Source organism: Cheilinus undulatus, linkage group 22 (genome assembly GCF_018320785.1).
Source record: "Cheilinus undulatus linkage group 22, ASM1832078v1, whole genome shotgun sequence".
Classification (NCBI taxonomy): domain Eukaryota; kingdom Metazoa; phylum Chordata; class Actinopteri; order Labriformes; family Labridae; genus Cheilinus; species Cheilinus undulatus.
The window spans coordinates 1612168-1627123 of NC_054886.1; the positions used below are offsets into that span (position 1 = coordinate 1612168).

General features: G+C 39.8%; 2 protein-coding genes across 4 annotated transcripts in view; one reads left to right on the plus strand and one right to left on the minus strand.

The window, feature by feature from the left end:
• The window catches only part of LOC121504171 (zona pellucida sperm-binding protein 3-like), a 35079-nt gene extending 22324 nt beyond the window's left edge, over positions 1-12755 (minus strand). For all 3 annotated transcript variants that reach the window (XM_041778818.1, XM_041778816.1, XM_041778817.1), the window contains exons 1-8: positions 12391-12755; positions 11989-12107; positions 10918-11021; positions 10617-10794; positions 10280-10397; positions 9995-10086; positions 9722-9837; positions 9495-9610 (exon numbers count right to left, since the gene is read on the minus strand). In XM_041778818.1, the coding sequence (XP_041634752.1) occupies positions 9495-9610; positions 9722-9837; positions 9995-10086; positions 10280-10397; positions 10617-10794; positions 10918-11021; positions 11989-12107; positions 12391-12684 (1137 nt within the window). In that variant the 5' untranslated portion in view covers positions 12685-12755. The remainder of the gene's footprint in view (positions 1-9494; positions 9611-9721; positions 9838-9994; positions 10087-10279; positions 10398-10616; positions 10795-10917; positions 11022-11988; positions 12108-12390) is intronic.
• Positions 12713-14151, plus strand: ufsp1 (UFM1-specific peptidase 1 (non-functional)). Its single transcript, XM_041778820.1, has 2 exons — positions 12713-12746; positions 12973-14151. The coding sequence occupies exon 2, from the start codon at positions 13261-13263 to the stop codon at positions 14002-14004; it is 744 nt and encodes a 247-aa protein (XP_041634754.1). The 5' UTR covers positions 12713-12746; positions 12973-13260; the 3' UTR covers positions 14005-14151.
• The last annotated feature ends 805 nt before the right edge of the window (positions 14152-14956 follow it).

A 14956-nucleotide genomic window follows, 5' to 3' on the forward strand; every position in this document is an offset into this window, starting at 1 on the left:
AAAGAACCACTAGAGTCAAGCTAGCTGAAGTAAAACTTGATGCAATCCCCGTGTGGTGAGTCAAAAATGCCCCAAAACTCCAGACACCCAAAGAGCCAGTGATGCCCCTCCTTCATCGATCCGAATGGCAGTTGAAGAAGAAACCTGAGTTAGCTGAAATCTGCCACAAGGAAATAGATAAGCTTGTCCTATCAAGTTACAAAGCTAAACTCAACAATAAGGTAGAAGGCATCCAAAACTACAACCCCATTGGATATGCATCAACATATCTGGCTGATCCCGACCCTGTTACCCCAAACCTGCTCAAAGGAATGAGAGATGCTTCCCTACCACAGGTAGCATATGTAGAAACTGTGATCCTTAATAGCAAAAGATGGAGACACAGCCAGGCACTGGCAACCTTTTCTGGGCCCGATTCATAAGAGACTATTTACCAAACCTTCAAACAAGGCCAGTCAGCATGTGGCCTTTTCAAAATAAAAGCATTACATACAAATGAAGGGAGTTTCTCCAAAGAAATGCTGAGGCAGTAACCTGGCATGCCTGATAAATTTGTTTCACACATACATCTGGTAAACCCTCCATAGACGGTGTTTGGGAAAGGGCAGAGCCTGTGAAAAAAACTTGGGACGGTGACTGGATGAATGTTCTGTTGGTCACGTCTTTACGGGCCAATCAGAGCAACGAAACACGTGACATAGCCGCTATTGAGGAGTAAACTCCATAGAGAACTGCATAACACGAACCATGGCGACTGTAGACATGTCAGTACACGACTTATGTCGTTTTTGACAAGAGAACGACTCACTGCTGTTCGTTGTTCTTCTTTTAATGAAGAAATTTCATCAAGTTCTGATAAAATTGGCGCTTTGACAGCATCCACGCTAAACTCTTCTGCCATAACTGCACCAGCCTCTTGTTGCCCACGTCCTGACTCTGCCATGTCTGAAAGTACTGCCCCTTGATGCTGATTGGTCCTGTCACTTCCTAACCAGGCCCAAACTGTTCAGATGGGAGCTTTGCCAATGGATTCACCATCAAACACGGAAATGGGTGCATCCATCTGCTTTGCAAGGTTACTACGACGGGCTTTTACTTTGAAAAGCACAAACCTCAAGTGTTTTTGTACTGTGTCTAACTTTACCTCTGGCATGTAGTACCATGTAGAAACAGTTTGCTTCACAAATAGTAAAGTTTATAAAACAACATAATTGACCGACTCATTTTAGCTCCAAGCCATTATCAGGTTTGTCAAGAAACAGATTTCAAACATATTCTACCAATGTGGATGTACATATTTGCTACAGCAAGGTAAATAAGGCTCTCTATTTATCATTTTCCATCTATTTTGACTGATAACCACTTGTGGTGCATGGCATAAATAGATGAAACCTCAAATCCTATAACTATCCATGCATGAGACATGTGTATCAGCGTGTGGGATGCAGCCCTCATGCAGGCTGTCGGTCTGAAACAGCTGGTTAAGGCATAGCACGGTTAGGTGGGGAGTGCTGTCACTAAGTGATGTCACAATACTTGTGCAGACCAGAACATGGCAGCCTCCTGATGGGTTTATCAGTTCAAATTTACTCAAAACGCAGAGATAGAGTGAGTTTTTGGCTCAATATACAAACAGGAGACACAACTATCTACCCAGTAAGGTGAATTTGTCTGATCATGCAGGGCTCCTTTTAAGAGCTTTGCAAATGTTAGGAAGCTTGTATAAAAATAAACCTGTTAGACCAACATTTGTTTTCTTTTATGAAATATTCATTGTAGTTGATAAGAAAAACAATGGACTCTACTAGTGACGCTACTTAAGTATGTAGTGTCAACATACCTTATTAATCCCCGAAGGGAAATTCACAGTTTACACTCTATTGTTATAGATGCTACACACACATAGGCTGAGTTACATGCAAATACACATGTACAAACAGGATCCTCATGGACATGCACTAATGGAGGGACGTCAGAGTGATGGCCTTGCTGCTCTCATTGAAGTGCTGCCATAAGCTGTTGGGGGTTCAGTGCCTTGCTCAAGGGCATGTCGGCAGTGCTCAGGACATGACCTGGAACCTCTGCAGCCACCAGGCCAAAGTCCAGATATGGTCTGACCGGGATCCTCCGATCCCCAGCCCAAGTCCTTCCAAACTGAGCTACTGCCGCCTAGTACATAGATATTGAAGTTACTACAGGTGAATGATGACCTATTGCGCCAACACCTCTTTGTCTCTGAAGTTACCATGCCAGCTAACTAGCTAACCTGACACACCAGATAGACTGTTTCATATATTCACTGCAACGGACAAACTTGTCCAGTCAGGGGAAGAGCACAAATATCTTCTCCGCCAAGAAAGGCTTTGAGTGTAGTTCTTTGGTGTCCATATCCAATCAAACTGCTCCTAAAGCTTCACTGGAGTTAAGAGTTTCAATAGTGGATTGCAATACAACTAAACCCCAAATATAACTCTAGCAAACTTATGATGAGGTAGGTCAGGAGAAGAGCGAAACCTCTTTTTGGCGAGAAAACCTCTCAGTGCATTTCTCTGCTTTTCTTTTAATAAAAAAAAAATATGGTCCAGTCCCGATAAAACTGCAGCTATGCTACATCCAAGCTGATCGCTACACTGGCAGCAGCCATTGCTAGTGACTTCCAGTATAAATAAAACCCGTCCATACTGCCTTGTTCTCTTTCAATAATGTCGATTGGTCCAGCCTGTTCTCAGACCTGGCACAACTGTTTCAGATTGGAGTGTTGCAAGATGGATCGACCTGATGACAGGCATGAAATCTGGCCAATCCAATTAGCTCTGCAAGGTTAGCAACTACCTAGTTAGAAAGTAGCAATAGGAGACACATCTCTCAAGCAACTACTGATATACAGTGTATACAGAAAGTATTCAGGCTCCATTCACTTTTATCAATTTTTCTCTGTTTGAAAGTCAACAAAACCAAAAAAAACTCCATGGGAAAGCGAAGTGGGTTTTCATGTGTTTTGCACTGAGGAGAGGCTTATGTCTAGCCACTCTGCCATAGGCCCAGATCGGTGGAGCGCTGCAGTAATGGTCAAGCTTCTGGAACTTTATCCCATCCTCACACAGGATCTCTGGAGCTCAGTCACAGTGGCCCTCAGGATCTTGGTCACCTCTCTTACTAAGACCATTCTCCCTTGATTGCTCAGTTTGGCCAGATGACCAGCTCTTGGTAAAGTCATGATTGTGCCAAGCTTCTTCCATTTAAGAATTCTGGAACAGAATTCTGCTTTTGGGAACCCTCGGTGCAACAGAATTTTTTGTAGCCTTCCCCAGAACTTTGCCTTTCAACAGTCCTGTCTCTGAGCTCTGCAGACAGTTCCTTTAAACTCATTGCTTGGTTTTTGCTCTGATATGCAATTGTAAGCTGTGAGGCCTTCCACAGAGAGGTATTTGTCTTTCCTGTCATGTAAAATTTCATTTACCACAGGCAGACTCCAATCAAGGCTAAGCAACACCACAGCAAGTATTTGGAGAAGTGGAAGGCATCTGAGCTAAATTTCAAGTGTTTTGCAAAGGTCCCGAATACTTTTGTCACTGTGAAATTTTAGTTTTTTATTCTTAACAAATTTGCAAAAAAGAAAAAAAAATCTAAAACTCTGTTTTCACTTTGTCATGATGGGGTACTGAGTGTAGATTGAGAATATATAGAGGTTTTTTTTTTACTGTAGCATCAGGTTGCAACACAGCAAAATGGAAAAAGTGAAGGGGGTCTGAATACTTTGCTAATGCACTGTAGAGGTTTTATGATTCATTGAACTGTTGCCAATATTTTGATATTGTAGAAAGAGCAGAACTCAAGTATTGAACTCATGAATTTGACTTCAGCTGGCCATCTTTTTGAGCTAAATTCAACAAACCCTTCATGTAAACCATCAACCTGTCCTTTAGATTTGAGTCAGACTAGAAAGTTTAAGGTTGTCTTCCCTCGTAGGTTCCTAATTAGATATGACTAATTTCCTCTTGTGAACATGGCATCGACCGCAGTGATTAGAATACCTGTAAGTAGACTTATCCTTAAAAGGCCAGTTCTTGGACCTAACATCTTGCATCTAACTTTACAAATCTACAAAAAAACCCTATCTTATCAGTTATGTGACTTTCCTCATACAAATCTTTGATTTGACGATTTTTAGTCATGATTTGCTGAAGCTAGGATTATATAAATAATTGCTATTTCTTTTTGAGGATTCAGAAAAAATGTCTCAAAGGTCAGATTTTATGCACACAGTGTTTGCCCCCTCTCTGATTTTGACCTTTTTTTTTTTTTGCATATTTATCACACTTAAATGTTTCGGTTCATCAAACCAATTTTAATATCTCACAAAGTCAACCCAGGTAAATACAGAATGCAGTGTCTGAATGATTATTTTATGTTTTAAGGGTGTAAAAAAATATATTTAATATTTCTCCAAAAGTCTTGGGGATCATCAGGATGTTTTTTGGCAAATGTGAGAAGAGCCTTTGTGTTCTTTTTTTGTCAGCAGTGGTTTTGACCTTGGAACTCTTCCATGATGCCATCATTGCCCGGTGTCTTTCTTATGGCTGAGTCATAAACTCTGACCTCAGCTGAGGCCAGTTAGGCCTGCAGGTCTTTGGATGTGGTTCTGGGTTCTTCTGGGACCTCCTGGATGAGTTGTTGTTGCACTCTTGGAGTCATTTTGGTTGGCCAACCACTCCGGGGAAGGTTCACCACAGTTCCCAGTTTTCTCCATTTATGGATAATGGCTCTGATTGTGGTTTGCTGGAGTCCCAAAGCGTTGGAAATGGCTTTGTAACCTTCTCCAGACTGATAGATTTCAATCACTTTGTTTCTCATTTGTTAATGAATTTCTTTGGATGGTGCATAATGTGTTTGTTTCTGAGCTCTTGTAGCCTACTTCACTTTGTCTGACAGCTTCTATTTAAGGGATTTCTTCATTCAACAAATCTGGCGGTAATCAGGCCTGGGTGTGGCCATTGAAACTGAACTCAGCTTTCCAAGAACTGTGGTTAATTACAGTTAACTGATGATTTAACAAGGGAGCAATTACTTTTTCACATAGGGCCAGATAGGTTTGGATTTTTTTACTCCCTTAAAAAATTAAATAATTATTCAGACACTACATTTTGTATTTACTTGGGTCGTCGATGTTAAATATCAAAATTGGTTTGATGATTCAAAACATTTCAGTGTGATAAATATCCAAAAAAAATCAGGAATCAGAAAGAGGGCAAATACTTTTCATGGCACTGTATAATTTACATGACATGGAGGCCTCGGTGCTAGACCTTAAAAAAATTTATTGGGGGGTCAGAGAAGGCTAATGCTGTCAACTACTTGAACTTTAATTGAGGCTAATTCAGAGGTTAAAAAAAAAAAAAAAAAGCTGTTTGGATTCAGGAGAGACATAAAAAAAAATGTAAACTTAGCTCTTGTGCTCAACATAAACAACTGAGGATTATAGTTAATGTCTTGTCTTTAATTTTTGCTTATCCCCCCATAAAAGGTTTTTGCAATATTGAGTTGTTCATATGCACATCACAATGTTTTCCTGCAGATCTAAGTTCAGGGAGGCAAACTTGATTTTTTCAGGATGCAACAATAAACAAAATAAACATTAATGTTGAGGGATACTCCAAAGTAGTGCATCAGAATTTGCACTGACCTGTAGGCAGGCAACAGTTAAAGCTTTGTTTGTTTCCTGAACTGTGGAATAAATCTTGGCCAGGGTTCATGCTGAAGTCAGCTCCTCCTCTTTGTGACTCATGAATAGTATCTATAGTATAGAACAACCACATTATGAATGGTGTCAAGATTGCGCCTCTCTTTTCATCTCCCATTAAGTCACCACAAGGAAAAAGGGGCTAGTCCCATAAATTATAAAGTAAATTTGTACAATCCAGAAACACCTCAGCACAGGAATAATAACTTTCAATGCAAAAATGACAACAACCTACCTTCAACTGATGCAACCATGCCTAAAATATAAATAACTGTTTGAGTGGTCAGTCACAGGACTGTTTGTAATACTAACCCCTAAATCTGGATATTTAATCTGTTTTGGAACCATAACTGCACAGTTTCAACTTTTTGAAGTACAATATTCTCGCTTCTCTAGAAACATTTTTGAGCAATGTTTAGATTTTTAGATCCATAAATGATGTAGTCCTGATATTTAAGAAGTACTGCTCTGTCACAGTATCTCTAAAGACTGGGAAAGTCCTTCTGTTGCAGACATGGGACATGAAGCACATACGTTACATAGCTGTATAGTCGTCTTATTCTTATGCTACTCTCTGTTTATTTGGGTATGCATGCAGCCTCAGCCTCATATAGCAGGTTTTATTTTCTTAAATATCTGAAAATGTCCTCGGGGGTTCATTTTTTGAGCAAATTTATTTAAGAATCTGTGTCAAAAAAAGGCCATCATGATGCATGGTGCAGATATGGTCTGTCTGAAATGGCACACAAATCTGTCAAACAGGTGTTTGCACTGAGAGGAATTTAAATCAGTCAAAGTAAAAACAACGGCTTTAGATCCCAGCCATACATTATAATTCTAAAATTAACTACGAGTTTAGTGCTTACCGTAAAATAGGGATTAAAATTAGGGTTGGGCAATTAATTGCAAAAGACATTAAATCCCAATATGGTCTGAGGCAATTTTCAAATCACAGGAGGTGCAATATTTCTTTAACCTGTCAAAATACCAGTTTAATGTGTTTTTGTTTTTTTTTTTGAGGCAGAGACATTATGCATTACATATTGCATCATGCAATCATTCCAGGGGCATATTTTTAAAATAATGTATAAAAAATGTATGTATATGTGTATGTATGTTTTTCTTGTTAACTATGAGAATGATATAAAAATTATCATTACCTTTATTGCAACAGTACATATCCAGTTTGCAAACTGAGTCAAAATCATTACAATCAGATATTTTTTTCAAAAATTTTCAGCCTTAGTTTAATCTAATATTGTGTTGTTATAGTATAGAGTGAATTATTGCTTGTTTTTGTAGGAAAATAAATGAGATGAGGAACTTAGGAAAATATCACATATTAGATTGCAATCACAGTATTGGCTAAAAAAAAAATCGCAATTAGACTATTTTCCCAAATCATTCAGCCCTAATTATAACACACACTTTTATTATCTATTAATCTAGCTGCATCCTATATGTCTGTGTGACCGTATGCTAGGATAAATGCTAAGACATCTGCCATCATGACTAAGAGTGCAGCCGCTGCCTTCACACAGAGAGCACAACCTGACCAGTTTGTGAATTGCAAGAAGCTGCTTCGTTGCTCAAAAACATGCAAACAGTCAACTCTGCAGACCGATGGATCGCAATTAACCCGCACTTCACCAGGGTTGTCGAGTGGGAACCGTCCTTCGTCGGTGTTTCGCCCAATTAGTCCCATGACACCTCCAGAGGGCTGAACAGTGATCTCCAGCGTCCCAGAGCCACCCCCCTCCATGCTGGCTCTCGCCACCCACCATGCCATCACAGAGACATCATCTTACCTTTCTTACCACGTGGCCCACACAGCCTCAACAGCATATGCCACCTTCAACAGACCCAGGCTCCGTACACGCAGGCTCCAGGTAGTGACAATGCTCATACTAGCTCCCCTACCACCACTCATGATCATGGTGTGACAATTATAGTACAAACATTAGCAATGCAGACCAAGATGATGGGGTTTGGAAGGATTTTTGCTCTCATTGGGTCATAATCCTGTATTTACGGATAACAGTGGTATATTGGCAAGTAAAAAAAAACCTCATGGAGTTCTGGCTTGATTGAGCAGACTCCTCAATTGAAGACAACAAGTGGCCAGTGGAGGTGGGCAACATGACTCATGGGATATGGGTCTGTACTTCACAACAGTCACCACAGGCTAAAAGCTCAACTACTATACTATAGCTATCAGCAGTGCAGATGCCAAATGTTGAAACAGACTGTACAAAAAGAGCATCACAGCTGCAAATAAACTGCATTTGTGGACTTCTCTGAACACGAGGACACCATCACCCAGGAGGACAGTTTGAACCTCTTCCTCAGGGAGACACCCAAATCCCCAAATATGATAATTTGCAAAACAAAACCCTCACTGTCTAGTGTGTTCTCTGCTGTAATGTGTCCTTGTCTTGGTGCCAGGGACAACAAAGCCTCTCATCTTTAAATAATATGATTTAAATCTTCCACCCAGTGTCTTTTTCCTCAGCATTTTCTGACCATATTTAGATGTGTGTGTCTGGATGAATTTGTGATGACTGTAGTAAACGGTTGATGCAAAGCTGCAAAAACTTGTCAGATCCAAGGATTTTTAACAGGTTTTGATACTACATTGAAGAATAAATCTGTGGAGCTACTTAGTTGCTTGCCATTCATGGCTCTTAACTATGCATTTTAATGCAAAAAAATTAACTGTTACAGTGATTTAGGGGAAATCAGTATGAGATGGATGCTTAGTTTTCAACCTCACGGTGTGTCACTAAATCAGTGGTTCTCAAATGGTGTGGCATGGCACACTAGTGTGCCTTGAGGTAAATCCGTGGGTGCCTTGGGGATCTGGCTGGGCTCCTGAAAAACTCCAGAGTAGGGGTCCTCCCCAGCTGTGATATATTGATGATCAGTGTATGTGTGTTGGATCAGTAGCATTGGTGCTAGCATCCTGGCTAACAGTTACCTCATTTGGCAAGCTATAATTGAGTTGAAATTGGTGTGACATAATTAATTCATGTAACTTTTAACCAATTTTTCTACCCATTCTGCCACTTACTTTGACAACTTAAACCATTTTTGCTGCTTTTTTGCAGTTTCACAACTTTTTTTAATACTTTTGACCCATTTTTGCAAATTTTTGGAACTTTTTGCCACATTTAACCCTTTTTTTTGCCATTTTTGCCTACTTTTGCTATCATTTGGACATTTTTGCCATTTTTTTCATCACTTTTAACCCCTTTTTACCACCATTAAGCAACTTTCACTCTTTTTGCTATTTTTCTGCCACTTGTAACCTATTTTGAAACTTTCAACCCATTTTTTGCCACCTTCTTGACAATTTCATTCACTTGCCTTTGTTTGGCCACTTTTCCCATTTATTAAATCACTTTTTACCCATTTTTACCATATTTTCACAATCACATTTGACCCTTTTTGGCCACTTTTAACCCATTTTTGCCACTTTTAACCTATTTTTTGGTCCCTTAAGCCAAATGTTGCCCATTTTTGACTGTCTTGCCACTTTTTCCCAATTTTGCCATGTTTTTTTTTGTCACTTTTAGACCAATTTTTGCCACCGTTCAGCCACCTTTTACCCACTTTTGCCACCCCCCGGTGGCTGGGCCCCAGAAACCTCTCCCCTTTATCTGATTGTTTGTCTATTTTGTATCGATATGAATATGGTGTGTCTAGAGATTTTGGCAAAAAAAGTTTTAAAAACACTGCACCACCTTGTACCCACCTATTTGTTTGGTTGGTGATGGGTCCCCTGGTGGTTGACCAACAAACTCCCAGTCCAGTGGGACCGTGAAAGGATGTGAATTGGCCCGACTGTTGCATCTGCCTCCTGCCTCCTCTCTGTCAAAAATATAAGAAAATTGCTGTGGTAAAGCTATTGTTTGCTTTAAACAACTATTCAAATTGCCATCCAAAACGGCAGGGTTGCAGTTAACGTAAAAGCTTAAAGACCTGCATCTGCCTTAGGTCTGTCACCAGCAGTGGTGTGGATTTCTTCAGAGTGACTAAAGCAGTCGTCAGAGTCACAGCACTCACACAAAGCATTGTCTCCCTCTGTTGAGCTCCACCTGAATGACAGACACATGCAGCTGAGCAATGATACTCCATCTGATCAAACCACTTTTCGAGGAGTCTTTGGGCTGAAACTAAAAATCAGGACTAGAAGGTCAGATCATGATGAAGTAATTTAGCCACAGAAGGTTAACAACAGTTTGACAGCCTAACCTGAAAGTGGGTTTTTGAAAGAAGCATGCTTTATCACGATAGCTGCGTGGGATTTGTTTGAGAGTTGCCCTTAGGTGACAGCTGATGAACATCTAGAAAAAGAGAGATAGATAAATTTAGAAAATTAAAGTGAATTAAGAAATAAAAGAATGTCAACACAGTACACTGCCGATTTATTAGGAAGAGAAATAATAACTTTTGATTAAAAAAACAACTCTCTGAGCTGAATAAATAAATATTTTTCTGCAGTGAGTAATGAACAACTGTCCAAGACAGCCCTATTACCTGGTTCACAGACTCCTTGTTAAATTGGAAAGCGTGGACACTGAAGCATATTCTGTTATCCTGCTTCCGGGGGAAGAATTTTGATGACGAGCCTGGCAGCATACTGTCCATAAGACATCTGTAACAGGGTAGCATGACTCTATAAGTGGCAATAAATTGCCATGATACTTCAAACCTAATCAAATAATAGCTGAATGTTGGTGGTACTTAGCTATTAAGATAAGTCTGATAGATTTTACATTCTATTATTGCTGTGTAATTAGATTAAGCCTAATGTCATATAATAGCTTTCATCTGCTAAGCTGTCAAACATTTTATATTCTTTTGAAAGATTTACCCATGCTTGGAGATGAACTTGTAGCTTGGCATGGAGAGAGGATCAGGTTTCAATGTAGCAACACAGTAGTCAACATAAAGAGTAAGAGGAGGGTGCAGCGGGGCTTCAATACTAGCCTCCAAAAATAGAGTCTCCCCTTGTTGATACACTGAGGAACTATGTATGGAGGAACAGCCATCTTTATAACAACACAAATATATTTTCTCATTAACATTGTAATAGCATAGATATTACATACAGAAAAATATATAAACATGTTACTGTTTCATATACAGACTTCTAACACTGACAGTGAATTCACCTTTCATTGTACGAAGGGAGAAGTGCAAGAGGCCAAATGCACTAATTGTTGATGTCATGGGTTGCCAGGTTGGGGTTAATGGTTCTCCACTCACGGTCCACTTTCTGTGCTCACACACAAGTAAACAGTTTGTAGGAATTACAGAGAGCTGACAAAAGCAGTAAGAAACTACTGATTTTACTGCTATGAAAAAAACATGTGTTTCAGTGTTAGGAAATTAAACCCATAGACCAGCATTACTCAACCCTGCTCAACCAAAGAGCCAAACTGTTGAAAACAGCCATAATAGCAATGGTGAAAAGTGGCAAAAATGGGTTAAAGGGAAATAAAAAATTAGTTAAAGGGGGGGGGGAAATGGTCAAAAGGCAGCAAAAAAGGGTGAAAGGGGGCAATATCGACTTAAATGCCAAATACTGGGTTAAAAGTGACAATAAAGGGGAAGAAAAAGTGGCAAAAAGGACAGAAAGCAGCAAAAAAAATGGGTGAGAAGTGACAAAAAATGAATCACAGGTGCAAAAATTGTCAAAAAGTGGTAAAAACATGACAAAAAAGAGTGAAGAGAGACTAAAATGGACAAAAGAGTGGCAAAATTTTGGGAAAAAGGTGGCATTAAGTGGCTAATTAAATGGGGTTAAAGGGGCAAAAATGGGGAAAGAAATTGCATATAGTAAAAAGCAGAATAAAAGACAAAAACTGCAAAAATGGACAAAAAGTGGCAAAAAGAAGTGACAAAGGTGGGCTTAAAGCATTAAAAATTGATTAAAAGTGGCAAAAAATGGCAAATAAGGGCAATGGAAATATACAGACAAATTTAAAAGTTGAAAATTAAAGCCAACTGTATAAGCGTGGGAAACAAACTGATTAATATGACTTGCAGTGGATAATATCTAAGGTCAAAGTTTCCCTTTATTTAAGATTTCCTGGGGGAATAATATTTAAAATCAAGACATAAAAGAGTCACAAATCATTACTAAAGAGCCATGTGTTTTTAGAGCCACAGGTTGAGTATCTCTGCCATAGACAGTTTATGCAATCTGTGAAAAATAAATATAAATGCTGACATTGCCTCACCTTTTATAATGGCACTCAAAAGGTATGACAACTCTTACTAAAAGACCTCCTATATTGGTGGAAACCAAGGCAGGAAACAGCACAAGCTGGTTGGTAAAGACAAGCCAATCACCATGAACCTGGATCGGAGCAATAAAAAAAGAAATTAAAAATTAAAAAGATGAAAAATAATTAAGTGTTTCCTTGATTTGAAGCTCCTAAAGTATGTTATCACAAAGTATTTTGGAACTAAACAGTGGCCTAATTTCTGTTGTTGTGGTCTGACAAGCATCGTGTTATAAATATGGATTCATCCTACAGTAAATGAGCTTTTAAAAAAAGACTCTACCGTAGATGTTAACGTTAGCTTAACATCTCCATGTCATAAAGCACCTTCCCTATGAGTTTACCCAGTTTTCTTACACTGGACTGGGCCCCACATTCTTGTAATCCAGCAGTTATGACCATTTCTGACTCTGACATTTGTGCCTCTGGTCCACAGAAATTCAGTTTTGATGAGTTTGCTCCAAGTCGAAGATACTCGGGCTTAAACGGAACATTTCTCTCCTCGAAAAACAGTCGGTTAACGGTTATCGTCATCTCGACTTCTCCGCATTTCACTTTAAGAAGGTCTGAAGTTTTTGCACTACATCCCACATAAAGCAGAACCACCGCGAAGAGGTTCGTGGAAACTGTATTTTTGACCAGCTTCGGCATAATTTTGAGGAAAAACTACAAGCTAGCAGAGTATTAACCAGCGGGAAACCAATTGCTGTCAGGTGCGTTGAGACGTGCTACCCTCCGCGTGCACTGGAGGGCGCATCACACTATGCTCCCTTCAAAGTCTGAGGGACATTAGCACACTGCGTGTTCAGGCAGCGTTACGACTAGATACGTTTTATTTTTTTCCTGGGGAAAATGTGATGTAACTTGAATTACTCAATCGCTACATCTACTTCTAAAATATAAATTTAGCCCTGCTTATTTATGCCTCTTTCTCCGCAGATAATTTACTACTTTAACTCTTCAGTGACACGACTTGTAACCTGTGCGCAGGCAGGACTGCAATGTCGAAGGTCTCCTGCAGGCATCATTGTGAGCGCTGGAAACAGCGAAGGCGGAACCCAAACCCTCGAGTGAACTGGACGGGCAGTTATTGCAGTTACACCATGCTGCAGTCGGTAAAATATTCCGCGTTACAAACAGCTGGAATCATTCTGATGTGTAGTATGTGATGTTTACTACTAAATATAACATCACTAGACACTAAATACGGACAAAAAGAGACTTAAGATGGATGAAAATGATGTAAGAGCGAAATCTGATGATATTGACTGGGGCGGAAGTGAAGCTGACCAGGGAGAGGTTAAGAAGAAAGCTAAAACCTTATCAAAGAACGTGCACACCGGGCTTCCTTGTCCTCTTTTAGATGCTGAGAAATGCTCTATGATAACAGGAGACTATCTCTACTTCTACTACGGCTGTGATGGGACAGATGACAGAGGCTGGGGATGTGGCTACCGCACCGTCCAAACAATGGCTTCCTGGCTTTGTCACAACTTGTCCCCACTTCAGGGCAAACACAGACCTCCACCAAGCATACCTGAAATCCAACAAGCTTTGGTCAGCATGGGGGACAAACCAGCCTCCTTTGCCCGCTCCAAGGAGTGGATTGGAACATTTGAGGCATCTCTGGTCCTGGACTTTTTCTATGATGTCCCCTGTAAACTGGTCCATGTTAGAGGTGGAGGTGCAGAGCTGGAGCAGGTAGCAGTGGAGGAGCTACATCAGCACTTTCAGAAGCATCAGTCCCCGGTCATGATGGGAGGGGACAGGGATAACTCCTCTAAGGGGATAGTAGGGGTGTGCACAGGGGGAAAGGGGAGTTACCTTCTTGTCCTGGACCCTCACTACTATGGATGTGAGCTTGAAAAGCTGGAACTACAGAGACGAGGGTGGGTGGCATGGAAAAAGGTGTCATCTCTGGATCGCTCTTCCTTTTATAACCTGTGTATGCCACAGACTGCCAAAAAATAAAGATACACTAAATGACTGACCGTCCTAGTCAAGAAAAATGTATGAGTATCGATAGTACAGATGAGCAGTGCATGGAAAAAACGTGTTATGAGGAGTTAGTTTGTGCTTTATCACAAGATTTTCATTGGATAAATGAAAAATACTGAAAGAAAAAATGTTTATAATTTTCTTCTTTTTTTTCTTATTTACTTGCCTGCAGTTCTACGCATCAGTGACCATACTTGAGACAAATACGGACTTTAGATGTGTATTTTTAGTCCTTACCTCAAAAGTAAATTTGAAGTGTGTATTGATACACATAATCTTCTAAATAGGGGTGCATAACATTGCATATCTAATATGCTGATATTTTTGATCATTTTTGCCAATATCAATACCAATATTTAAATGTAATTCAGACCTAAATTATAAGTCCTTAAAAGACAAACTTTTGAATTTGAGGATGAGCGAAAAAGACTTCAGCTGGAGGACATCTGTTGCAGAAACCACTAACTTATTTATTTGTACTATCATTTTTACAGCTGTTGCAGGCATTATTTGTATAGCCAAAGTAACTCTCCACTGGGAGAACGGGGTCCACTCTATTATCACAGAGCATCCTGGTTACCTGCTTTCAACACAATTCAGTGGATTGGGGGGTGCGGTCTCCTGTGCGAATAGTGAATACAGCTTTATTGCACTAGTTGACACATTAGCCTTCGGCTAAAAAGAAGCCAGTTAGCTTGTCTTGGTACTGTTTGATAAAAAGGATGAGACTAAGACAGGGGTGTCAAACTCAAGGCCCGGGACTCAAATCCGACCCGCAAGATGATCTCATGTTTCTGTTCTAACTGGCCCATCAGTCTGAGGTCTGCAGATTTCTTCAAGTATAAAAATGTGAACTTATCCTTGATGATTTAAGATATCCCTGTTAAATCACAAAATCTGAAAAAGTAAGGAGTAAAAATATTTG